Source organism: Bufo gargarizans, chromosome 4 (genome assembly GCF_014858855.1).
Source record: "Bufo gargarizans isolate SCDJY-AF-19 chromosome 4, ASM1485885v1, whole genome shotgun sequence".
Classification (NCBI taxonomy): Eukaryota; Metazoa; Chordata; class Amphibia; order Anura; family Bufonidae; genus Bufo; species Bufo gargarizans.
Window position 1 is genome coordinate 527,418,117 of NC_058083.1, and position 27,913 is coordinate 527,446,029.

Genomic DNA, 27,913 nt, shown 5'->3' on the forward strand with positions numbered 1-27,913 from the left:
TTTTGGATGAACTGCATCATGACATCCTGACGTTCGCTCTGACGCCTCACTTCATGTAACAATTCCTGAACTACAGACTTGGGGTGACCAGCGGGGTCCATGGCCTCAGTGTACTGTCAGGAACCAGTGGGTGTGAACCCACTGTGCCATGTGTCCTTTCTTCTCTAAGGGCGTTGTCTAAGTGAACCCCTCCATCTTCACAGTACCCCGGATGGTGGGGATAGACTTTCCCGAGGGGAACACCAGGTCGCTACCTCTTGAGGAGGATTGGCACACGAGGCAGCAGGTCCAGGAGGTACCTGAGCAAGGTACCAGAGGTACAGGCGTTGTCAGCAGGTTTAGTCGTAACCAGGAGCAAGAGTGCAGGACGGAAGGATGAGGCAGAGTCGAAGTCAAACAGGCAACAGGTCAGTGCAGGTGGCACAGGTACAGGTCAGGCAATCCAGCTCGGCAACAGGAGAGTCTAGGCAAGCAGGCAGGGATCAAACAGGTAACAGAGTCCAGGAATACAAGTACGAGTCAGGAACACAAGCAGATATCAGGAACCTTAACAGGACACAAGGACCTTGACACTGAGGCATCTGGGAAGGGGGCTCAGCCACCTATATTTGTTCAGGAGGGCTAGGATTTGTCAGCGAGGTCACATGATCCAACCCATAAAACACAGGAAGTGACGCGCGCCGGCCCTTAAGGAAATGCTACAGGAAACAAGCAGCAAGCATGCTGTGGCCAGAGCTGAAAGGAAACACTGGCAGCAGATCACCGCTGAACATGGTGCCCGGGAGCGCGGCGGTAAGCAGGGGAACAGCGGCGCACAGCAGACGCTGTTACAGTCCTAAACAGCCACTGCTGACCTTCAGGGATTTGACACATAGCACCAGGTAAAAGAGGTTTCATCTACCACCGATCACGAGGGCTCGAAGGGTTACTCTGCCACTGATCACCAGGGCTAAGTAACACTATTCCTGCTTGACAACATGGCCCATTTACCACTAACCACTAAGCAATGGACGCTATATTCCACTGACTTCCAAGCAATGGATGATGTATCAAACACTGACTGCCAGGGGAAGAAGGTTTCCACTGGACAGTGCTTATCACTCAGAATACTCCATGAAACGCAAGATCTGAGTGGGCGGAGCATGACACAGTTTTCAAAGGTAGACATAGTTACATAGTTAATACTGTTGAAAAAAGACATAAATCCATCAAGTTCAACCATGACACAATGTATCAAGCTTTTCCTGGAGTTTTCTTCGAAGGTCATATAGCTTTGAGATGTAACTGCATGGTTGTAAAAAATAATAATAAAAGAAATAATAAAAATTATTACATAATATAATAAGCAAATGATGTGAAATATAAAATGAGTAAAAAGAAATATAAAAAATATTAAATAATGAATACATTATTATTAAGGTAAACAATAAAAATAATATGAGGCTAAACATGAATAAAACAAATAAAATAAAAATATTCAATAAACACAAAAATAAAAAACTAAATGATCAGACTAGACAGCTTGCCCTGATGAGCTGAGTTACAATTTATTGCAAAAAACAGAAAGTATAATAGAAAAGGAAGAAAATTGTGCTTCTTATTTTATCTGCTGTTTGGATGCAATTTGTTTTCTCCACCAACATCCAATATAAACAACGTCAGCGCCAGATTGACAGATGGGACAGTGAGAGGCTGGCACCGTCCTTGGAGATGGATTCCGCGTTCTGGGCTGAAGTAAAGAAGTTGTCGCTTTGTCAACAAGGAGCTAGAGATTAGTGTTCGCGACATAATAAATCATGCCGGGGAGCGCTGGCGGCGGGACTGTACGATGCTTCCTGGAGATCCACATCCACGGAATGGACCTTGTTTGTTATACAAGAGCAAGGACGGAGGATTGTGAGGCTTCCAGAGGCAGAGCAATATTCATCTGACCTCTAGCATGAAAATGGCCGTAACGGTGTCTGTAGGAGCTGTCGCCCAACTTTCCACCTACTCTGAATAGCATATACAGTACATTCAGAAAATCTTCAAACCCTTTGACATTTTTCAAATTTAGTTATGTTACTCCTTGTGCTAAAAAAAATAAAAAAAATCAAGTTTTCTCCCATAAAAATGCACTCAGTGCCCCATAATGGAAAAGTGAGCGTAACTGCGGCTGCTGTACACGGCGGTGGTCCCCCCGCTTATCTCTGCGGTGCCGCGCTCTGCGGTGATCTGTGGTCGGTGCTTCCCATTTCACCGCTGCGGTCCTAGGCTCTGTTTCTATGGGTGGTATTGCTTTTGAGAATTCCGCTGCACAGCTTCCACTCAGCCCTGGACACAGAATGAGTTCGGTTGGTTTCGTGTTACACTGCTCTAAGGGCGGAGCGCATCACTCCCTGGGCTGTGTGGGTTAGGTCAGGTGACCTCGCTGACCAACCCTGGCTCTCCTGCAGGTATTTAAGTGGCTCAGCCCTCTTCCCAGATGCCTCAGTGTCAAGGTCCTTGAGTTTGCTGGTTCCTGATACTCTCGAGTGCTCCTGATCTATACTTCGTTCCTGCACTCTGCTTATCGTCTAATCCCTGCCTGCTTGCTTTGTCTCTCCTGTTGCCAACCCGGATTGCCTGACCTGTTCCTGTGCCGCCTGCCCTGACCTTTTGCCTGTTTGACTACGCCTCTGCCTTATCCTTCGGTACTGCACTGTTGCTCCTGGTAACGACTCCGCCTGCCTGACTACGCGTGTACTTCTGGTACCTAGCCACATATCTCCTGGTCCGCCTGGAGCAGCTGCCACTGACTCGGGGATTGTTCTGGAATAGCCCCTGGCAACTACCCTAACGGCTCAAGTCTATCTTCGCCATCCGAGGCTCTAGTGAAAACCAGGTAGTTGCTTAGACACGCCTGTATAGCCAGTCAGTGGCGCAGAGGGTTCACACCCGCTGATTAGTGACAGTGAGAACAGAATTTTAGAAATGTTTGCTAATTTATTAAAAAGGAAAATTCGGCCTGAACTATTCAGACCATTTTTTCTCTCACTTCACAATTAGCTCTGGGGCCTCCCATTTCAGTTCATCTTCTCTGAGATGTTTGTACATCTTGATTGGAGTCACCTGTGGTAAATGTAGTTTATTGGACATTATTTGTAAAGACACAGCCCTGTCTGTATAAGGTTTAGCAGGTAACAATGCATATCAGCGCAAAAACCAAGCCATTAGGAGGTAAAAACTGCCTGTAGAGCTCGGAGTCAGGATTGTTTGGAGGCACAGATCTGGAGAAGGCCAAAAATATTTCTGCTATACCAAAAGTTCCCAAGATCACAGTGGCCTCCATAATTCTTAAATGGAAGAAGTCTGGAACAACCAGGAACCCTCCTAGAGCTAGCCTCCTCACCAATCTGGGGACAAGGGCCTTGGTTAGAGAGGTGACCAAGAACCCAATGATCACTCTGGCTGAGCTCCAGAGATTCTGTGTGCAGATGGGAGAAACTTCCAGAAGGTCAACCATCACTGCTGCACTCCACCAATCTGGCCAGAAAGAAGTCTTTCCTCAGTAAAATATTTAAGAAAGTTTGCAAAAAGCACCTAAAGGACTCTTGGACTGTGAGAAACAAGATTCTCTGGTCTGATGAAACCAAGACTAAGATCTTTTGGCGTCCATTCTAAGCGTCATGTCTGGAGGAAACCAGGCCCTGCTCATCACCCGCCCAATACCATCCCTACAGTGAAGCATGGTGGTGGTAGCATCATGCTGGGGGGAGACAGGGAGACTGGTCAGGGTGGAGGGAAAGATGAATGGAGCAAAGTACAGAGGTATTCTTAATGAAAACCTGATCCAGAGTTCTGGGCCAAAGGTTCCTGTCACGGCCATGTCTCGGTTCCGGTGTAGTTCACCATGACACGTTTGCCGTGCATGCAATTGCCTGTGGCAACTTGTTGTTCTGCATGTGTCACGGCGGTGTCTCGGTTGTTGTAGTTCGCCGTGACACGTCTGCCCTGCATGCAGTTGCCTGGGGCAACGTGTTGTTCTGCATGTTTGTGCACTGCTCCCTTTATCTTTGTTCCTTCCCAGTCTGATGTGTTTGGGGTTATGGTGTGGATATAGGTGTGTTCTGGGTGTGGCATGAGGTCAGTGGTATTCCTGCCTTGGTTGGTTATGGAGATTTGCTCCTGTCTGGATATTCCATCTGTCTAGTGTGAGGACCACTGGAGACTGGAATCACTGAGAAAGGGCCTTCAACTAAGTCATGAGTAAACGGCGTGAATACTTATGTCCTGAGTAAAGGGTGTGAATACTTATGTCAATGTGATATTTTAGTTTTTCCTCTTCGATAAATTAGTAAAGATTTCTAACATTCTGTTTTCACTTTCTCATTATGGGGTATTGATGGCAGATTGATGGGCAAAAACATGAATTTTGTTCCATTTTAGGAGCAACAAAATGAAATGTGAAAAACGGGGAAGGGTGTGAAAACTTTCCGGATGCACTGTAAGTATACATTGATATGCAGATCTATTCCTTTTTCCCAAGAGTCAGTCTTATTTTATTGGTGAATCGGGAAGCTCATGGATGAACAGAGCTACAGGGGATTTATGCACCAGGCAATGTATAGACCCAATATGGCAGCACATAGGGGGTCACTTACGAACAGATATGCACCACGCCATGTTGCGGCAGAATCTGTAACTTCTTCCCCACTCACACCAGGCCTAAAAAAGGGGACGGGGCATGGGCAGGGTGGCCCGTCTCATTCATCATTTTTTATGCCTGGTTTTAGTGAAGAAAATGGCCTAAATGTAAAACAGCAAGGAAGCCGTCATACATTTAGAAGTGTGGCTAGATACACCGAAGTTATGAAGAGGTCAGCACCTCTACATAACTCCAGCGGATCCACCACCAGCACATAAGACTGGCGTCTAAAACACTGGTCTTAATAAATGTGCCCTATAGTGTCCTAATTATTTTTTGCCACCAAAAAGTGCCCCAAGGAGGAGCCATGCTTCTAGTGCAGAAATACACTTGTAACATGGCCTCAGATGCCCATGTACATAGGGTCTTATGCAGAACTGGTGAGGGGTAGTAAACTGGGCAATGGCCCAAAGCCTCTGGTTCCTAGGCGACTCTGAAGACCAGAACCCTAGAAGCAAACTAAAATCCGCCAGTGTGTGATTTGTATTATGTGGGCTCTATACAGTAGTATAATGGGGGCTCTATACAGTAGTATTATGGGGGCTCTATACAGTAGTATTATGTGGGCTCTATGCAGTAGTATTATGGGGGCTCTATACAGTAGTATTATGTGGGCTCTATACAGTAGTATTATGTGGGCTCTATACAGTAGTATTATGTGGGCTCTATACAGTAGTATTATGGGGGCCCTATACAGTAGTATTATGGGGGCCCTATACAGTAGTATTATGGGGGCTCTATACAGTAGTATTATGTGGGCTCTATACAGTAGTATTATGTGGGCTCTATGCAGTAGTATTATGTGGGCTCTATGCAGTAGTATTATGTGGGCTCTATGCAGTAGTATAATGGGGGCTCTATGCAGTAGTATTATGGGGGCCCTATAGAGTAGTATAATGGGGGCTCTATACAGTAGTATTATGGGGGCCCTATACAGTAGTATTATGGGGGCCCTATACAGTAGTATTATGGGGGCCCTATACAGTAGTATTATGGGGGCCCTATACAGTAGTATTATGGGGGCCCTATACAGTAGTATTATGGGGCTCTATACAGTGGTATTATGGGGGCTCTATACAGTGGTATTATGGGGGCTCTATACAGTGGTATTATGGGGGCCCTATACAGTAGTATTATGGGGGCTCTATACAGTAGTATTATGTGGGCTCTATACAGTAGTATTATGGGGGCCCTATACAGTAGTATTATGGGGGCCCTATACAGTAGTATTATGGGGGCCCTATACAGTAGTATTATGGGGGCCCTATACAGTAGTATTATGGGGGCTCTATACAGTAGTATTATGGGGGCTCTATACAGTAGTATTATGGGGGCTCTATACAGTAGTATTATGGGGGCTCTATACAGTGGTATTATGGGGGCTCTATACAGTGGTATTATGGGGGCCCTATACAGTAGTATTATGGGGGCTCTATACAGTAGTATTATGGGGGCTCTATACAGTAGTATTATGGGGGCTCTATACAGTAGTATTATGGGGGCTCTATACAGTAGTATTATGGGGGCCCTATACAGTAGTATTATGGGGGCCCTATACAGTAGTATTATGGGGGCCCTATACAGTAGTATTATGGGGGCCCTATACAGTAGTATTATGGGGGCCCTATACAGTAGTATTATGGGGGCTCTATACAGTGGTATTATTTGGGCTCTATACAGTGGTATTATGGGGGCTCTATACAGTAGTATTATGGGGGCCCTATACAGTAGTATTATGGGGGCTCTATACAGTAGTATTATGGGGTCTCTATACAGTAGTATTATGGGGTCTCTATACAGTAGTATTATGGGGGCCCTATACAGTAGTATTATGGGGGCCCTATACAGTAGTATTATGGGGGCTCTATACCGTAGTATTATGGGGGCTCTATACCGTGGTATTATGGGGGCTCTATACCGTGGTATTATGGGGGCTCTATACAGTGGTATTATGGGGGCTCTATACAGTGGTATTATGGGCGCTCTATACAGTAGTATTATGTGGGCTCTATACAGTAGTATTATGGGGGCTCTATACAGTAGTATTATGTGGGCTCTATACAGTAGTATTATGTGGGCTCTATACAGTGGTATTATGGGGGCTCTATACAGTAGTATTATGGGGGTTCTATACAGTAGTATTATAGGGGCTCTATACAGTAGTATTATAAGGGCTCTATACAGTGGTATGGGGTCTCTATACAGTAGTATTATGGGGTCTCTATACAGTAGTATTATGGGGTCTCTATACAGTAGTATTATGGGGGCTCTATACAGTGGTATTATAGGGGCTCTATACAGTAGTATTATAAGGGCTCTATACAGTGGTATGGGGTCTCTATACAGTAGTATTATGGGGTCTCTATACAGTAGTATTATGGGGTCTCTATACAGTGGTATTATGGGGGCTCTATACAGTGGTATTATGGGGGCTCTATATAGTGGTATTATGGGGGCTCTATATCATACATCCCAACTTTCTAAATGAACAAAGAGGGACACTAGGCCACACCTCTAACTCCTCCCAAAAGATAACTATGCAGCTAATCCCAACCAGTCCTCTTAATGCCCCCACATAGCAATTTTTCGCCCTTCATGCCACCGAACAGTATTTATGCCCACATTGTGCCCCCTCACAGAATTATGCCCAGCTGTGCCCACAGTAATATGCCCTGTTGTGTGCCTACATTAATATCCCCAGATGTGCCCCCAGTAATATGCCGTTAGGTGCCCCCAGTAATATGCCCAGCTGTGCCGCCAGTAATATGCCCAGTTATGTGCCTCTCAAAGAAAGTAAAAAAAATATAAACACCACATACATACCTTGTTTCTAGCAGCAGCAGCAGCAGGACATCAGATGCTCGGTCTGTGGAGGAGGCGGAGCCAAGTCTGACTGCCAGCTGGCCCCGCCCCCTGCACAGACAAGAGGAGTGGAGAGCCAGCAGGGGGAAGGAATGATGAAGCGGGACAGCCACTGCAATCCGGGACTGTGCCGCCGGATCCGGGACGGTTGGGAAGTATGCTATATGGCAGTTTTATCTATAGTAGTACTATGTGGGCTCTATATGGCAGTATTAAGTGGGCTCTCTACAGCAGTATTAAGTGGGCTCTATATGGGAGTATGATTTTATAGTAGCATTATGTGGGCTCTATATGGCAGTATTATGTTGGCAGGTGCACTCTGCGGTCTTACTAAGCCCTCAAGCTGGTGTTAAAATTGAGAGATTAGCCAACATGTCCTACTAGGAGGACATGTCTGAGCCCGAGCAGACATGGAGCACATGTGAGGCCCGGGCTATATCAGCCAGTCTTGGGTGGGGCTCAGAGCTCTCTGCCTCCTCCCATTGTATGCATGGTCACATGCTGGAGGTTACTGGGAGATTGCTTTGAGTCGGACCTTGCGCTCCTGTAATTTGCCCACTGGCTCCTGGTATTGCCCACGCGGCCCAGGTAGGTTTAGCGTTAGGTCCCGAGCTACTTGAGAAACCTTGGCGCGGTGCTCGGGCTCAGACATGTCCTCCTAGTAGGACATGTTGGCTAATCTCTCAATTTTAACACCAGTTTGAGGGCTTAGTTAGTAAGACCGCATAGTGCACCTGTCTTTGTTATATTATTTATACTGCTTATCACATCCACATATTTGCTATCCTGTGTAGGATGTCCATTGTGGTACTTGTGGTCCGCTGCAGGCATCCTCCACTGTATGCATTTTTGCTGGGGATTGCCATTAGCAGCGGGCCACAAGTGCAGGACCGGAGCTTGTTAAGAGCTCATTTGCATCCCATTCTTCCCAGCTTTTAACTCTGGTATTACAGCTCTATACATTAAACATGCAGTGAGTGCCCTCTAGTGGTGACATTGATATCTGCATTAACAGTGTCTTTTCCTATTATTACCTTCTCTGCTTAGACTGGGGTTACACCTAGAGTGACACCATGCGGGTAGTTGGCACAGGCCATGCTGGGAGTTGTAGTTTTTACAACAGCGGTAGAGCCACAGATTGGAGTTCACAATGACAATTACACTTTTCTTCATGTTCTTTATTATTTCGCTGCACGCAGAACATCACAATATAATACAGGATCCATTCATAGACACATTTCCTGCCATTCTGTGAACTCAGCTGTAATCATGTCACCTATTGCCTATTTACACACTGCGGGCGTGATCATTTATGCAAAACAGGGGACCTAATGGTGCTGTGCGCCCCCCAATTGGATCCCCGGGGGTTGGCTATGGTGTCCATAGTTCTGGCTATACGAGGATGGGAGTCTCTGACCTCTCCCGACTACTCTGCAGTATCGAAAAAGATCAGCTCTGCCATTGGACGGGTTGGTCAGGTGATGTGCCTTGAGGATACAGATTGGTGAACCTCGTCTGCATATAGACCGTCCCCTGAGCTCCTCGGGGGTTGTCTTGTCAGTGCAGAACCACTATTAGGCCATGTCAGAGTTTATGTAAAATTTACTAAATTATCTCATGATCAGCCTTGTGCTGCTCCATATAGGAGACGCCTTCATATACTACAATGGGGTGTGATGAGGGCAAGTACATTGTAGATTTTCTGATAACTGCTTTACTGCTTTACTTCTGTTATAACGTATCTTAATTAATGGAATTAGGTGGGAGACGTTGGTTGAGCTTCTTATCATGAGATTTGTCATTTTTATGGTTGAATATTATAGACGATGTTTCGGGAATACCCTGTGTTGTATCCCTCTCCTACAGACATTACTTGAACCTCGCCACTCAGAACGAGGAGCCACTTTCGCTCATCCGTTTTTTCTTATTAGATCTCTTCCGTTTTGTCATTGACATTGCAATCCCGACAATTGCGCAGCCCAGAGCAACACCCCCGATGGAGGCCACAATCACCGACCACATTGGAACCTGGTCGCTGTCGCTGTCATTGTCATTGTCTTCAGAGGGGATCTCTTCTTCTGGCAGCCTGCTGTTCTTCAGGGTGAAGAGGAATGGATGCTCCTGAGAGAAGAATTAAAGAGACAGCACATGGATGAGTTTTCAATTGATGGAGGGGTCACTGTGTACATATTTTAACTATCCTGTACTGATCCTGAGTTACATCCTGTATTATACTCCAGAGCTGCACTCACTATTCTGCTGGTGCAGTCACTGTGTACATACATTACATTACTTATCCTGTACTGATCCTGAGTTACATCCTGTATTATACTCCAGAGCTGCACTCACTATTCTGCTGGTGGAGTCACTGTGTACATACATTACTTATCCTGTACTGATCCTGCGTTACATCCTGTATTATACTCCAGAGCTGCACTCACTATTCTGCTGGTGGAGTCACTGTGTATATACATTACATTACTTATCCTGTACTAATCCTGAGTTATATCCTGTATTATACTCCAGAGCTGCACTCACTATTCTGCTGGTGCAGTCACTGTGTACATACATTACATTACTTATCCTGAGTTACATCCTGTATTATACTCCAGAGCTGCACTCACTATTCTGCTGGTGGAGTCACTGTGTACATACATTACATTACTTATCCTGTACTAATCCTGAGTTACATCCTGTATTATACCCCAGAGCTGCACTCACTATTCTGCTGGTGCAGTCACTGTGCACATACATTACATTACTTATCCTGTACTGATCCTGAGTTACATCCTGTATTATACTCCAGAGCTGCACTCACTATTCTGCTGGTGCAGTCACTGTGTACATACATTACTTATCCTGTACTGATCCTGAGTTACATCCTGTATTATACTCCAGAGCTGCACTCACTATTCTGCTGGTGCAGTCACTGTGTACATACATTACATTACTTATCCTGTACTGATCCTGAGTTACATCCTGTATTATACTCCAGAGCTGCACTCACTATTCTGCTGGTGGAGTCACTGTGTACATACATTACTTATCCTGTACTGATCCTGAGTTACATCCTGTATTATACTCCAGAGCTGTACTCACTATTCTGCTGGTGCAGTCACTGTGTACATACATTACATTACTTATCCTGTACTGACCCGGAGTTACATCCTGTATTATACTCCAGAGCTGTACTCACTATTCTGCTGGAGGAGTCACTGTGTACATACATTACATTACTTATCCTGCACTGATCCTGAGTTACATCCTGTATTATACTCCAGAGCTGCACTCACTATTCTGCTGGTGCAGTCACTGTGTACATACATTACATTACTTATCCTGTACCGATCCTGAGTTACACCCTGTATTATACTCCAGAGCTGCACTCACTGTTCTGCTGGTGCAGTCACTGTGTACATACATTACATTACTTATCCTGTACTGACCGGAGTTACATTATGTATCATACTCCAGAGCTGCACTCACTATTCTGCTGGTGGGATCACTGTGTACATACATTACATTACTTATCCTGTACTGATCCTGAGTTACATCCTGTATTATTCTCCAGAGCTGCACTCACTATTCTGCTGGTGCAGTCACTGTGTACATACATTACTTATCCTGTACTGATCCTGAGTTACATCCTGTATTATACTCCAGAGCTGCACTCACTATTCTGCTGGTGGAGTCACTGTGTACATACATTACTTCTCCTGTACTGATCCTGAGTTACATCCTGTATTATACTCCAGAGCTGCACTCACTATTCTGCTGGTGGAGTCACTGTGTACATACATTACTTATCCTGTACTGATCCAGAGTTACATCCTGTATTATACTCCAGAGCTGCACTCACTATTCTGCTGGTGCAGTCACTGTGTACATACATTACATTACTTATCCTGTACTGATCCTGAGTTACATCCTGTATTATACTTCAGAGCTGCACTCACTATTCTGCTGGTGCAGTCACTGTGTACATACATTACTTATCCTGCACTGATCCTGAGTTACATCCTGTATTATACTCCAGAGCTGCACTCACTATTCTGTATCTTTTTGAGAGAGAACCCTGATCCACCATGACAAGCTCCCTACCCGTGTAAGCGGATTGGAAATAAGAATAGTTCTATTCACTGACAGAAAGCAATAATTACCCTGGGTTCACACCTGAGCGTTTTACAGCGCGTTCAAACGCGCTGTAAAACGCTCAAGACATGAAATCCAATGCTTCCCTATGGGAATGGTTCACACCTGGGCGTTTTACAGCGCGTACGAACGCGCTGTAAAACGCCCGACGCTCAAACAAGTACTTGAGCTTCTTTGGGGCGTTTGACGCGCGTTTGGTAAACGCTCAGGTGTGAACCCAGGGTTAGGGGCTGCTCACATCTCATTTTTGCTGTATGTGAAGCGGATATGTTTAGACATACAGTAAAAAACTTACACAAAAGTATGCAATTTTGTAGTTATCTATCCTTTTTTCTAATGGATATGTTTCAATAAAAAATTTTTTTTAAAGTATATATTTTTGTGAAACCTTTTAACCTTTTTTAAAATAAAAATGTAAAGACTTTATCTGAAAAAAAAGAGATGCATTTAAAGGATGGACACATATTGTCTTGCACTTCCACCCGTCTCCCGTTCACTTCAATGTAAAAAAAAATGTATACGTTTTTCTATCTTTTTTTTATATTTTTTTGCAGGACAGAAAAGTGTGGAATGTATTCTATTCTCCCAAAAATGTAACCAGTGACAAACGGAGTCAGAAATTCGCACTTTTGGACTATGTTTGCCCAATTATAGTCCATGAGTACGTCAAGTAATACGTTTCTATACCTTACGCTGTCGCTCTGCTAACCTGTCCATCCTGACGGCAGCAGTCAGAATCTGTCTGTTCAGCCTCCTGCGCATACACAGGTACAGGCTGCTGAGCGGCTCAGGCAGATTATTGTGCCCGATCGGACTATTGTCCTCTGATTGTACAGCGCTGAGCAATATGTTGGCGCCATATGAAGAATTATAAGTATTATTAAAGGGGTTCTCCAGGCTCTCCAATATTGATGACCTATCCTCAGGATAAGTCATCTATATCAGATGGGCGGGGGTCCAACACCCGGCACCCCCACCGATCAGCTGTATGAGTGTGCACGTGCCGTCTCCCTTCCCTCTTCCTGCTACTGCTATGTCTACGGCAAAGCAGCAGCAGGAAGAGAGACGGGGGTTACAAGCCCAGGCAACCCCTTTAATAACCTGGAGGATACACTGAGTGTGGCGGATGAGATGCATGAACAGCACATTTCGCTGCGCACCTCCTCGGGTTGTACTTACGTTGGTCGGACATTTCAGTTTGGAGCGGCTGTGGGTGAAGTTGTTGTAGCTCAACTTTTCGCCAACTGGTTCAATCTGAGGATGAAACAGAGAAAGAGGCAATTCAGCGCACGGCCAATCATATGTCCATCCCTCCCAACTGTCCCGGATTTCGGTGGCTGTCCCACGGTCTCGGAATGGCTAAGGTATGTCCCGCTCTCAGCTGTCTCTGTGTCCATAGGACGCCCCAGACTTCTGACTAATGGTGAAACAGAGGACCATTCGCACCCCCCTTCACCATGCAGCTCAGCCGCTGGCGCTCCACAGCAGCAGCACTATACCTTCACACATGGCGCTGCTGGACTGTGAAGCAGTCTCTGTGCCTCTCCTCCACAGACCAGCAGCGCCATGTGTGACAGTACATAGCGCTGCTGGGGAGCGTCTGAGGAACTAGGTGAGTATTTACAGTATTTACTTCCTCTGAAGGGGGCACATATCTGGCATAAACACTGTGAGGGGGACAGCCCACATATCTATTGTAACCACTGTGAGGGGGCACATATCTGGGCATAATTACTGTGAGGAAGCACAATGTGAGCATAACTACTGTGAGGGGCACTAAGTGAGCATAACCACTGTGAGGGGGCACTATGTGAGCATAACCACTGTGAGGGGGCACATCTGGGCATAACTACTGTGAAAAGGGCACAATGTGAGCATAACTACTGTAAAGGGGGCACATCTTGGCATAACTACTGTAAAGGGGGCACATCTTGGCATAACTACTGGGAGGGAGCACAAGGTGAGCATAACTACTGTAAAGGGGGCCCAAAGGGGGAATAATTACTATGTGAGGGCATTAAGGGGACTGAGTGTGTATAATTATGTTTTGGGCAGAGCTAGAGACATGGCCAAGTATGAAAAAAGTTGCCCCACATATTGTCCCTGTGGCGAAACCAACCTCGCCACTGGGTTTTGGAGAGGGCTGTTTAAAAGCCTCTTGCCTCAGGATTATGGCCCATAGTAACTGTAAAGGAGAAGACAGACCGGCCGCACAGCTTAAATCTGTCTGTAGAATTGTATTTTATGTTATTATGCGTTCGGTTAAATTGTATGTTATGTGAGGGCACCCAGATAGCTAATAGTATTGTATTCGTGTGGTCTGAGTGCCATTCACCTAATGATATGCACTCAGACTTGAGCTATCTGGGCATATGTTAAATGTCTGTGTTTGCTGTGGGGGTGTGCCATTGTGTGTTTGGGTGGTGATTCCTGTCCTGTTGTCTCCACATGTGTATTGGTGATCTCCCCTTTGTCCTGAGAGATAATTGGATTGTGTTCGGTCGTCTCCGGGACAGAGGGGAGGAAACCATGATGCATTGTGGGGATATGTTGTATCTGCAAAAACTGTAATAAAAACCAGGCTGGGTGTGCCAGCACTTCAGATCACTGCTTGACCCTCAACACGGAGCCTTGTCTCGTTATTGGGGGATTCCCTGTATGCTGTTGGAGACTGATTGCCAGGAGTGTAAGCTGACGGATACGCTTTTCCTGTTCGTCTGACTGACAGCTACTTGTGAGGTTCCAGTTTGGAGTGCTATTTTGTATCCAGTTCGGGAGGTTGGTGTTCTGCAGTAGCTGTGCCTGTCTCTCGGAAAGGGGCATATCGCCTAAACGGACTTTAACCCCTTGTCTGCGGAAACGGTGCCGTTACATTGGTGGCAAGCAGCGGGATCGTTCCTACAGCCAGAAGGACAGCTACAGGAGACACCATTTCTGTGGATTCTACAATTTAAGGGCAACGCATGTCTCAGTACAGCGACCCTAAAAGCACCAGGATGGAACCAGCAGTGGAGTACAGATACTCTGTGGAGGAATTTGACCGTATGATGTGGTTGCGGCTGAACTTCTTCGGACCCAATCCAGGTGAGAAATACGTGAAGTTCGTGAGGAATCTAGTGTCTACGACCCTACTATACCGGGCAGAAGGTGACGGTCAGCTGCCACGTTGGGTGGACCTCCATCGGAAGTTACGGTTGCGGGACAGTGGGAGCCCAGTCTCCATTCCCCAGCGGCAGTGTGAAGTGCAGGGAGGGGAGAGCAGCGGCCTCCCTCCCCAGCGGCAGGCTGAGTTACAGGGGGCAGAGGTAGTTGTTCCTGCCCCCCAGCAGCAGAGTGATATGCCGGGAAGGCAGTGTGAAATGCAGGGAGAGGAGAGCAGCGGCCTCCCTCCCCAGCGGCAGGCTGAGTTACAGGGGGCAGAGGTAGTTGTTCCTGCCCCCCAGCAGCAGAGTGATATGCCGGGAAGGCAGTGTGAAGTGCAGGGAGGGGAGAGCAGCGGCCTCCCTCCCCAGCGGCAGGCTGAGTTACAGGGGGCAGAGGTAGTTGTTCCTGCCCCCCAGCAGCAGAGTGATATGCCGGGAAGGCAGTGTGAAGTGCAGGGAGGGGAGAGCAGCGGCCTCCCTCCCCAGCGGCAGGCTGAGTTACAGGGGGCAGAGGTAGTTGTTCCTGCCCCCCAGCAGCAGAGTGATGTGCCGGGAAGGCAGTGTGAAGTGCAGGGAGAGGAGAGCAACGTCCTCCCTCCCCAGCGGCAGGCTGAGTTACAGGGGGCAGAGGTAGTTGTTCCTGCCCCCCAGCAGCAGCATGATTTTTTGGGAATTGGGAGCCGAGTCTCCATTCCCCAGCGGCAGGCGGAGTTACAGGGGGCAGAGACAGTCGGTCCTGTCCCCCAGCGGCAGAGTGTCCTACAGGGAATAGAGAGCCCAGTCTCCTTTCCCCAGCAGCAGGACACTGTATTGGGAGCGGAGGCGGTCGGTCACTCTCCCCAGCGGCTGGAAGTATGTATGGGAGAGGAGCTCGCTACCCCCTCTCCCCAGCGGCAGCTTAACGCACCAGGGGGAGACAGTAAGCCCCACAACAGTGCAGATGGGACCGTGGTCTCTGCACTTACAGCACAGGGGGTAGAGACAGTCGGTCTCCCCCTCCAACAACCAGGCTCCAACCAGGCTTCTTCCGTGGTAGCGCTGGCACCAGGGCTGAGTACCGCTGATCCCTGCCCACAAAGCAACCTCCACTCCAAACCAGGGAGCAACACAGAGACCGGGAGTACCAGCTTCCAACATAACTTTGGTGGATTCACTGGACAGAGACATGCTACGAAATTCAGCAGGTCCAGTATTTTGTTGTGGGTGGCCTGCCAGACTAACTCAGGTACCGACCGGCGTGAGGTCAGGTATCTGGTTAGTCTTCCCTGGGGGGGGGGAGATGTGTGGCGAAACCAACCTCGCCACTGGGTTTTGGAGAGGGCTGTTTAAAAGCCTCTTGCCTCAGGATTATGGCCCATAGTAACTGTAAAGGAGAAGACAGACCGGCCGCACAGCTTAAATCTGTCTGTAGAATTGTATTTTATGTTTATTATGCGTTCGGTTAAATTGTATGTTATGTGAGGGCACCCAGATAGCTAATATCATTGTATTTGTGTATTCTGAGTGCCATTCACCTAATGATATGCACTCAGACTTGAGCTATCTGGGGATATGTTAAATGTCTGTGTTTGCTGTGGGGGTGTGCCATTGTGTGTTTGGGTGGTGATTCCTGTCCTGTTGTCTCCACATGTGTATTGGTGATCTCCCCTTTGTCCTGAGAGATAATTGGATTGTGTTCGGTCGTCTCCGGGACAGAGGGGAGGAAACCATGATGCATTGTGGGGATATGTTGTATCTGCAACAAACTGTAATAAAAACCAGGCTGGGTGTGCCAGCACTTCAGATCACTGCTGACCCTCAACACGGAGCCTTGTCTCGTTATTGGGGGATTCCCTGTATGCTGTTGGAGACTGATTGCCAGGAGTGTAAGCTGACGGATACGCTTTTCCTGTTCGTCTGACTGACAGCTACTTGTGAGGTTCCAGTTTGGAGTGCTATTTTGTATCCAGTTCGGGAGGTTGGTGTTCTGCAGTAGCTGTGCCTGTCTCTCGGAAAGGGGCATATCGCCTAAACGGACTTTAACCCCTTGTCTGCGGAAACGGTGCCGTTACAGTCCCTCTTTCTGTTTTTCAAAGGTTAGGAGGTATGAGAGCGCCCCCTGCTGATCTTACCATGTTGTTCCACAGGGCGATGGCCATCTCAGCGTGTCCTCTCTCAGAGAAATGGAAGCAGTCTACAGAGAAGAAGCTCAGGTCGGGCATCCCATCCTGCGGTAAAGAGGTCACATCTTAATGTGCTGCACACTGCTGCTCCAGGACTAATCCAGAGCTCTGTACCACTGCAGCAGGACTAATCCAGAGCTCTGCACCACTGCTCCAGGACTAATCCAGAGCTCTGCACCACTGCTCCAGGACTAATCCAGAGCTCTGCACTACTGCTCCAGGACTAATCCAGAGCTCTGCACTACTGCAGCAGGACTAATCCAGAGCTCTTCACCACTGCTCCAGGACTAATCCAGAGCTCTGCACTACTGCTCCAGGACTAATCCAGAGCTCTATACCACTGCAGCAGGACTAATCCAGAGCTCTTCACCACTGCTCCAGGACTAATCCAGAGCTCTGCACTACTGCTCCAGGACTAATCCAGAGCTCTATACCACTGCAGCAGGACTAATCCAGAGCTCTGCACCACTGCTCCAGAACTAATCCAGAGCTCTATACAACTGCTCCACGACTAATCCTGAGCTCTGCACCACTGCAGCAGGACTAATCCAGAGCTTTACACTACTGCTCCAGGACTAATCCAGAGCTTTACACTACTGCTCCAGGATTAGTCCAGCGCTTTACACTACTGCTCCAGGATTAGTCCAGAGCTTTACACTGCTGCTCCAGGATTAGTCCAGAGCTTTACACTACTGCTCCAGGATTAGTCCAGAGCTTTACACCACTGCAGCAGGACTAATCCAGAGCTTTACACTACTGCTCCAGGATTAGTCCAGAGCTTTACACTACTGCTCCAGAACTAATTAAAGCTCTGCACTATGCAGTGGGACAGGCATAACGGCGTCAGCCCCTGCTCTGCCACTTCCCCCCACTCTGCTCAGCCATACTCCTGGTTACTCCCTGTTACTCCATAACTTACACCGTCCACAGGTACCACAGTGTTTGTGAAGAATGGTTGAGCCACTGCAGCAAAATCTTCTCGGCCTTTGTACTTCTCGGTCAGCGCAGCTACATGCACCTGTGCGGGAGAAAGTGTCCATCAATACATGTCATCTGTATCGTCTGTTGTCATTTCTTTACATATTTTGTCCAGCCACTAATAAGTTATATGTGTTTTTGGGACAACTAATTTAGATACAGCTTTTCTCAGACTCCAGAAAGTTAAATGTGGCTACTAATAAGGTGCAGTGAGGCTTGTACCACTCACAGGTAGTCAGAGTTGACAAACCCTGTTGCAGATTTTTGTAGCTTGATCCTATTAGTCCATATTGCCTGGAGCTCCCTCTAGTGGAGGCTGCAGGTAGAGGTGGGGAGCTTCTGTGTACTAGGAAAACCTTGCTGAGTGCGCCCCCTGTCTGTGGTGTATATGTCACTGACACATTATCTGACCACTCACCTGCAAATTTCTGTTGAATGTCTTTATTTCGCTCAGTTCTGGTGATCCCTCTGGTGGGTTAATGAAGCAGGGGCAAGCGTTTCTGCAAGAAAGGAAAACAAATGAGTACCAGTGGCTTTTTGGGGGGGCAACTGAAAGAAGTTATATACATTTCTGATTGGAGAGGGGGTTACCCTATAGGACCCCCACTTATAAGCAGAACAATTCTGTGGCCTCCAGTTTCCCATACAATGAAGAATGCTTGATCGGTTTATGGTGCACATGGTGTGAATATATATATATACAGTTCAGACATACAGTAGCTGGCTCAGTGGTTAGCACAGGTGCGACTTGGGCCATGTGTATGAAGCTTGCAAGTTTTCATCCGGGTTCTTGTTTCTTCCCAAGTCGTCTTGTTTCAAGACTCAAGATAGCGACCTATAGGTGGCAGTAGAGACAGTTTCCTCCTACAGGAGGACTCATTTGCCTACTTCTCCCAGGATGCATTGCCTGGAGGACTCCAACACCAGCTGGACCTGGGGATAGTACACTTACGGCTTTAAGATGCTGCAGCCAAAGGTCTCGGCATTGACTCTGCGCAGTCCCTCGATCTCCATGATTTGCACCAGGTTGATGAAAACGCGAGGAATCTATAAGGAGACAGAGTTAGAAGCTATAGTGTGATCGAGGAGGTACGAGGCACAGATGGGAGTCTATGGGCCGCACCTCTTTATAGAACGTGTCCAGGGCTCTCTCGATATGCTTCACGTGATTGCTCAGAGAATAGCGCTCCTGGAAAGTAAATGGAATAGCATCATTATCATACCTACAGAAATCCTAACAGGGCATGCCATAAGTGTTACACACGTGGGACCGGCTTCTATGGTAAAAATGGGGGCCAGAGGTGCACCACTGTGAATGGAAAGTGGCCTGCACAGGCGTGCCTATCTCCATTCCTTGCTATGGGACTTCCGAAAATAGTCAACCATGCCTGGGGTAAGGGCAGAGTCTGGAAATGGATAGTGACTGTTAGGGCTTGTTCACACGAACATATTTTGCGTTCCGTATACGGGCCGTTTTCTGGGTTCCACATACGGTCCGTATACGGAACCATTAATTTCAATGGGTCCGCAAAAGATGTGTGCTGTCCGCATCCGTTGCTCCGTTCCGTGGCCCCGTAAAAATTATGAGTCCTGTCCTATTCTTGTCCGTTTTGCAGACAAGAATAGGCATTTCTATAATGGGCCTCCTGTTCCGTTCCACAAATTGCGGAAGGCGCACGGGCGGCATCCGCAAAAAATGGCACGGTCGTGTGAACGAGCCTTAACATAGTATTTGAGGATGTATTGGGCTAAGAATGAGGGTCCATTCACACGTCCGTAATTTGGGTCCGCATTCGTTCCGCAATTTGTGGACCCATTCACTTTCAATGGGGCTGGAACGGATGCAAATCCACATTTCCTGGATCCGCATCCGCATTTTCGGGATCCGCATCCGTTTTTTCGGGATCCTTTTTTTTGGGATCCGCAATTTTGTTCCTGAAAAAATAGAACATGTCCTATTCTTGTCCGCAATTGCGGACCAGAAAAGGCATTTTCTATTATAGTATCTGTGATGTGCAGTCCGCAAATTGCGGATCGCACATTGCAGGTGTCCGTGTTTTGCGGATCTGCAATTTGAGGATCCGTAAAACACTTACGGACGTGTGAATGGACCCTTAGGCCTCTTTCACACGACCGTATGGCTTTTTCAGTGTTTTGCGGGCCGTTTTTTCCGGATCCGTTGTTCCGTTTTTTGTTTCCGGTGTGTTTCCGTTTTTCTGTTCCATTTTTCCGTATGGCCTATACAGTATACAGTAATTACATAGAAAAAATTGGGCTGGGCATAACATTTTCAATAGATGGTTCCGCAAAAAACTGAACGAATACGGAAGACATACGGATGCATTTTCGTATGTGTTCCGTTTTTTTTGCGGACCCATTGACTTGAATGGAGCCACGGACTGTGATTTGCGGACAAATATAGGGCAAGACTCAAAATCTAGCGGAACGGAATTGCGGACATACGGAAGCGGAATGCTCACGGAGTACATTCCGTTTTTTTTGCGGACACATTGAAATGAATGGTTCCGTATATGGACCGTATACGGAACGCAATAAACGGCCCGTATACGGAACGCAAAAAAAAAAACGAGCCCTTAGAGAGAAGCAAACTGATTCACCTCATTAGCAGGACAGCCCCCCACCTGCTGCTATTTCCTGCCTGCGCCGCTGCTCCAATTAGCAGAGCAAGGGCAGAGGCGCCTGCGCAGTGACAGCTCCAAAGCAAAAGCTGAGCCTCTTCTTTTGCTCTGCTAATCGGAGCAGTGGCGCAGGCAGGACATTTTCAGTGCAGTGCCAAATGTCCGGCTTTGTCAATCTAGCGGCAGTTGGGCGCTTCTTCACCTGCACAGCCCTCACAGGTGCCCGTATTGCTGAGAAAAATTAAGACATCTGTGTTGGTCCCATGTTCACATGTGCCCGTATTGCTGATAAAAATTATGTTTTAATATATGCAAACCAGCCTCTAAGAGCAATGGGGGCGTTACCGTTACACCTAGAGGCTCTGCTCTCTCTGCAGCTGCTGCGCCCTCTGCACTGTGATTGATTTTAGGAGAAGACAGGACCGGGTGAAGATCATGTTTAGAGTTCCTGGCCCTCGTTGCTCCTAGAGGCTCATTTGCATATATTAAAACATCCTTTTTCTCAGCAATGCGGGCACCTAGGAACATGGGACCAACACAGACGCCTTCAGCTGCCAACAGGTCAGCCAGTGTCATAGGTACAAATCTGCTGACAGATGCTCTTTAATTGGGACACGTCACTCTTGTAACACCTAGTTGTCAAACACAGGAATAACAGAAGGACGGCACAGTAAAGAGTTCTTGGTGTGTGAAAATAAAAGAAAAAATGCAGTGCAGCTTTCTATACTTATGAACTGTGATGGATGACTTGTAATACTTACTTTTAATTAGATTTACTCACCCGGTTCCGGCAGTACTGGCAGAGGTCATTACCACCAATAAAAACTGTGATCAGCTTCCAGTCTTCTGCAAAGTTAATTTCCTAACAGAAGGTGAAGAGGAAAGTAGTGAGCGTCCATTATGGGCTCATCATTACAGAGCGGAGGGCTGGACACCTATAGTTATTATGGGGGTGTATTATTATAGAAAATCTGATTACTAGTGCCAGCAGAGATGCTGAATGACACGGTGAGATGGCGGACAGGCAGCTGTCAGTACAGGGCGAGCCAGCTTTGATCTAAAGTCAGTAGACAGCCTGACAACCAGCCAACTGTGCTGCCAAGCAGCTTGTCCATAGCAGTCTTTCTCAGATCACTCAGGTGTTCATTTTGTTGAATGATAATCCTTTAAAGGATCATTTAAGGGCTAATTCCACTGAAAGACATAGGCCCCTTTCACACGGGCGAGTATTCCGCGAGGGTGCGATGCGTGAGGTGAACGCATTGCACCCGCACTGAATCCGGACCCATTCATTTCTATGGGGCTGTGCACACGAGCGGTGATTTTCACGCATCACTTGTGCGTTGCGTGAAAATCGCAGCATGCTCCTCTTTGTGCGTTTTTCACGTAACGCAGGCCCCATAGAAATGAATGGGGTTGGGTGAAAATCGCAAGCATCCGCAAGCAAGTGCGGATGCGGTGCGATTTTCACGCACGGTTGCTAGGAGACGATCGGGATGGAGACCCGATCATTATTATTTACACTTATAGCATGGTTATAAGGGGAAATAATAGCATTCTGAATACAGAATGCATAGTACAATAGCGCTGGAGGGGTTAAAAAATAATAATTTAACTCACCTTAATCCACTTGATCGCGCAGCCCGGTTTCTCTTCTGTCTTCTTCTTTGCTGTGTGCAGGAAAAGGACCTGTGGTGACGTCACTCCGGTCATCACATGGTCCATCACCATGGTAAAAGATCATGTGACGGACCATGTGATGACCGCAGTGACGTCACCACAGGTCCTTTTCCTGCACACAGCAAAGAAGAAGAAGAGATGCCGGATACGCCATCAAGTGGATTATGGTGAGTTAAATTATTATTATTATTTTTTAACCCCTCCAGCGCTATTTTACTATGCATTCTGTATTCAGAATGCTATTATTTTCCCTTATAACCATGTTATAAGGGAAAATAATACAATCTACAGAACACCGATCCCAAACCCGAACTTCTGTGAAGAAGTTCGGGTTTGGGTACCAAACATGCCGATTTTTCTCACGCGAGTGCAAAATGCATTACAATGTTTTGCACTCGCGCGGAAAAATCACGCATGTTCCCGCAACACACCCGCACCTTTTCCCGCAACGCCCGTGTGAAAGGGGCCTAAGGCTATGTTCACACAGAAACAAAACATTGCATAATACGAGTCCAAGATGCTATGAACCCGCTTCCTATTGATTTCAATGGGAAATATGCATCATAGTGCACACAGGTGTGTATTTTTTAGCAGCTTCAGAAGTGGCAGGTCACACACCGCACAGGGTTAGGTAAGTATCATGTTGTACTTTTAATTGCACTTGTTACTGGGGGAACGCAAAGGGAGTATTTTATTCTAGGTTCTGAAAAGGCTTATTATTACTGGTGGGACCTAAATGGGGGCTCTATAGCTTTGTGGGATGTAAAACTATTACTTTGTAGGATCTAAACTGAGACACTATTACTAAAATAAATCTAAATGGAGGCACTATTACTGTGCTGGATCTAAATGGTGCACTATTACTGTGCTGGATCTAAATGGGGCACTATTACTGTGCTGGATCTAAATGGGGCACTATTACTATGCTGGATCTAAATGGGGCGCTATTACTGTGCTGGATCTAAATGGGGCACTATTACTATGCTGGATCTAAATGGGGCACTATTACTGTGCTGGATCTAAATGGGGCACTATTACTGTGCTGGATCTAAATGGGGCACTATTACTGTGCTGGATCTAAATGGGGCACTATTACTGTGCTGGATCTAAATGGGGCACTATTACTGTGCTGGATCTAAATGGGGCACTATTACTGTGCTGGATCTAAATGGGGCGCTATTACTGTGCTGGATCTAAATGGGGCACTATTACTGTGCTGGATCTAAATGGGGCACTATTACTGTACTGGATCTAAATGGTGCACTATTACTGTGCTGGATCTAAATGGAGGCGCTATTACTATGCTGGATCTAAATGGAGGCACTATTACTGTGCTGGATCTAAATGGGGCGCTATTACTATGCTGGATCTAAATGGAGGCACTATTACTGTGCTGGATCTAAATGGGGCACTATTACTGTGCTGGATCTAAATGGAGGCACTATTACTGTGCTGGATCTAAATGGTGCACTATTACTGTACTGGATCTAAATGGAGGCACTATTACTGTGCTGGATCTAAATGGTGCACTATTACTGTGCTGGATCTAAATGGGGCGCTATTACTGTGCTGGATCTAAATGGGGCACTATTACTGTGCTGGGTCTAAATGGGGCACTATTACTGTGCTGGATCTAAATGGAGGCACTATTACTGTGCTGGATCTAAATGGTACACTATTACTGTGCTGGATCTAAATGGATGCACTATTACTGTGCTGGATCTAAATGGAGGCACTATTACTGTGCTGGATCTAAATGGAGGCACTATTACTGTACTGGATCTAAATGGTGCACTATTACTGTACTGGATCTAAATGGTGCACTATTACTGTGCTGGATCTAAATGGAGGCACTATTACTGTGCTGGATCTAAATGGGGCACTATTACTGTGCTGGATCTAAATGGTGCACTATTACTGTGCTGGATCTAAATGGTACACTATTACTGTGCTGGATCTAAATGGATGCACTATTACTGTGCTGGATCTAAATGGAGGCGCTATTACTGTGCTGGATCTAAATGGGGCACTATTACTGTTCTGGATCTAAATGGTACACTATTACTGTGCTGGATCTAAATGGATGCACTATTACTGTGCTGGATCTAAATGGAGGCACTATTACTGTGCTGGATCTAAATGGAGGCACTATTACTGTACTGGATCTAAATGGTGCACTATTACTGTACTGGATCTAAATGGTGCACTATTACTGTGCTGGATCTAAATGGAGGCACTATTACTGTGCTGGATCTAAATGGGGCACTATTACTGTGCTGGATCTAAATGGTGCACTATTACTGTGCTGGATCTAAATGGTACACTATTACTGTGCTGGATCTAAATGGATGCACTATTACTGTGCTGGATCTAAATGGAGGCGCTATTACTGTGCTGGATCTAAATGGGGCGCTATTACTGTGCTGGATCTAAATGGGGTGCTATTACTATGCTGGATCTAAATGGTGCACTATTACTGTGCTGGATCTAAATGGAGGCACTATTACTGTGCTGGATCTAAATGGATGCACTATTTCTGTGCTGGATCTAAATGGAGGCACTATTACTGTGCTGGATCTAAATGGTGCACTATTACTATGCTGGATCTAAATGGAGGCACTATTACTGTGCTGGATCTAAATGGTGCACTATTACTATGCTGGATCTAAATGGGGCGCTATTACTGTGCTGGATCTAAATGGGGCGCTATTACTGTGCTGGATCTAAATGGATGCACTATTACTGTGCTGGATCTAAATGGGGCACTATTACTGTGCTGGATCTAAATGGTGCACTATTACTGTGCTGGATCTAAATGGATGCACTATTACTGTGCTGGATCTAAATGGAGGCACTATTACTGTGCTGGATCTAAATGGGGCGCTATTACTGTGCTGGATCTAAATGGGGCGCTATTACTGTGCTGGATCTAAATGGGGCGCTATTACTGTGCTGGATCTAAATGGGGCACTATTACTGTGCTGGATCTAAATGGAGGCACTATTACTGTGCTGGATCTAAATGGGGCGCTATTACTGTGCTGGATCTAAATGGGGCGCTATTACTGTGCTGTATCTAAATGGAGGCACTATTACTGTGCTGGATCTAAATGGAGGCACTATTACTGTGCTGGATCTAAATGGAGGCACTATTACTGTGCTGGATCTAAATGGATGCACTATTACTGTGCTGGATCTAAATGGAGGCACTATTACTGTGCTGGATCTAAATGGTGCACTATTACTGTGCTGGATCTAAATGGAGGCACTATTACTGTGCTGGATCTAAATGGGGCGCTATTACTGTGCTGGATCTAAATGGGGCACTATTACTGTGCTGGATCTAAATGGAGGCACTATTACTGTGCTGGATCTAAATGGAGGCACTATTACTGTGCTGGATCTAAATGGATGCACTATTACTGTGCTGGATCTAAATGGAGGCACTATTACTGTGCTGGATCTAAATGGTGCACTATTACTGTGCTGGATCTAAATGGAGGCACTATTACTGTGCTGGATCTAAATGGGGCGCTATTACTGTGCTGGATCTAAATGGGGCGCTATTACTGTGCTGGATCTAAATGGGGCACTATTACTGTGCTGGATCTAAATGGGGCGCTATTACTGTGCTGGATCTAAATGGTGCACTATTACTGTGCTGGATCTAAATGGAGGCACTATTACTGTGCTGGATCTAAATGGGGCACTATTACTGTGCTGGATCTAAATGGGGCACTATTACTGTGCTGGATCTAAATGGAGGCACTATTACTGTGCTGGATCTAAATGGGGCACTATTACTGTGCTGGATCTAAATGGGGCACTATTACTGTGCTGGATCTAAATGGGGCACTATTACTGTGCTGGATCTAAATGGGGCACTATTACTGTGCTGGATCTAAATGGAGGCACTATTACTGTGCTGGATCTAAATGGAGGCACTATTACTGTGCTGGATCTAAATGGAGGCACTATTACTGTGCTGGATCTAAATGGGGCACTATTACTGTGCTGGATCTAAATGGAGGCACTATTACTGTGCTGGATCTAAATGGAGGCACTATTACTGTGCTGGATCTAAATGGGGCGCTATTACTGTGCTGGATCTAAATGGAGGCACTATTACTGTGCTGGATCTAAATGGAGGCACTATTACTGTGCTGGATCTAAATGGGGCGCTATTACTGTGCTGGATCTAAATGGGGCGCTATTACTGTGCTGGATCTAAATGGGGCGCTATTACTGTGCTGTATCTAAATGGAGGCACTATTACTGTGCTGGATCTAAATGGAGGCACTATTACTGTGCTGGATCTAAATGGAGGCACTATTACTGTGCTGGATCTAAATGGGGTGCTATTACTGTGCTGGATCTAAATGGAGGCACTATTACTGTGCTGGATCTAAATGGAGGCACTATTACTGTGCTGGATCTAAATGGGGCGCTATTACTGTGCTGGATCTAAATGGGGCGCTATTACTGTGCTGGATCTAAATGGGGCGCTATTACTGTGCTGTATCTAAATGGAGGCACTATTACTGTGCTGGATCTAAATGGAGGCACTATTACTGTGCTGGATCTAAATGGAGGCACTATTACTGTGCTGGATCTAAATGGAGGCACTATTACTGTGCTGGATCTAAATGGGGCACTATTACTGTGCTGGATCTAAATGGGGCACTATTACTGTGCTGGATCTAAATGGAGGCACTATTACTGTGCTGGATCTAAATGGAGGCACTATTACTGTGCTGGATCTAAATGGAGGCACTATTACTGTGCTGGATCTAAATGGTGCACTATTACTGTGCTGGATCTAAATGGTGCACTATTACTGTGCTGGATCTAAATGGAGGCGCTATTACTGTGCTGGATCTAAATGAGGCACTATTACTGTGCTGGATCTAAATGGGGCGCTATTACTGTGCTGGATCTAAATGGAGGCACTATTACTGTGCTGGATCTAAATGGTGCACTATTACTGTGCTGGATCTAAATGGTGCACTATTACTGTGCTGGATCTAAATGGGGCACTATTACTGTGCTGGATCTAAATGGGGCACTATTACTGTGCTGGATCTAAATGGGGCGCTATTACTGTGCTGGATCTAAATGGGGCGCTATTACTGTGCTGGATCTAAATGGTGCACTATTACTGTGCTGGATCTAAATGGGGCACTATTACTGAGATAAATCTAAATGGAGGCACTATTACTGTGCTGGATCTAAATGGGGCACTATTACTGTGCTGGATCTAAATGGAGGCACTATTACTGTGCTGATCTAAATGAGGCACTATTACTAAGATAAATCTAAATGGGGCACTATTACTGTGCTGGATCTAAATGGGGCACTATTACTGTGCTGGATCTAAATGGAGGCACTATTACTGTGCTGGATCTAAATGGGACACTATTACTGTGCTGGATCTAAATGGAGGCACTATTACTGAGATCAATCTAAATCTCACCTACTGTGTCCTTCCTCCATACCTTGTAGGCTGTAAGCCCTCACGGGCAGGGTGCTCTCTCCTTCTGTACCAGTCTGTAACTCGTCTTGTTCATGCTTAGTGCAGTTGTCTGTATTAGGTTAGGGCTACACGACGACATATGTCGCACGACAATTTTTA

At 46.4% G+C, this 27,913-nt stretch overlaps 1 protein-coding gene across 1 annotated transcript in view; it reads right to left on the reverse strand.

Annotated features, from left to right (window-relative positions):
- Positions 1 to 8,701: 8,701 nt before the first annotated feature.
- Positions 8,702 to 27,913, reverse strand: part of PLB1 (phospholipase B1) — a 112,710-nt gene continuing 93,498 nt past the window's right edge. Inside the window, exons 47-54 of the mRNA XM_044291323.1 lie at positions 21,384 to 21,464; positions 19,087 to 19,152; positions 18,916 to 19,010; positions 18,382 to 18,463; positions 17,905 to 18,003; positions 16,935 to 17,030; positions 12,860 to 12,934; positions 8,702 to 9,649 (exon numbers count right to left, since the gene is read on the reverse strand). Coding sequence (XP_044147258.1) covers positions 9,416 to 9,649; positions 12,860 to 12,934; positions 16,935 to 17,030; positions 17,905 to 18,003; positions 18,382 to 18,463; positions 18,916 to 19,010; positions 19,087 to 19,152; positions 21,384 to 21,464 — 828 coding nt within the window. The 3' untranslated portion in view covers positions 8,702 to 9,415. The remainder of the gene's footprint in view (positions 9,650 to 12,859; positions 12,935 to 16,934; positions 17,031 to 17,904; positions 18,004 to 18,381; positions 18,464 to 18,915; positions 19,011 to 19,086; positions 19,153 to 21,383; positions 21,465 to 27,913) is intronic.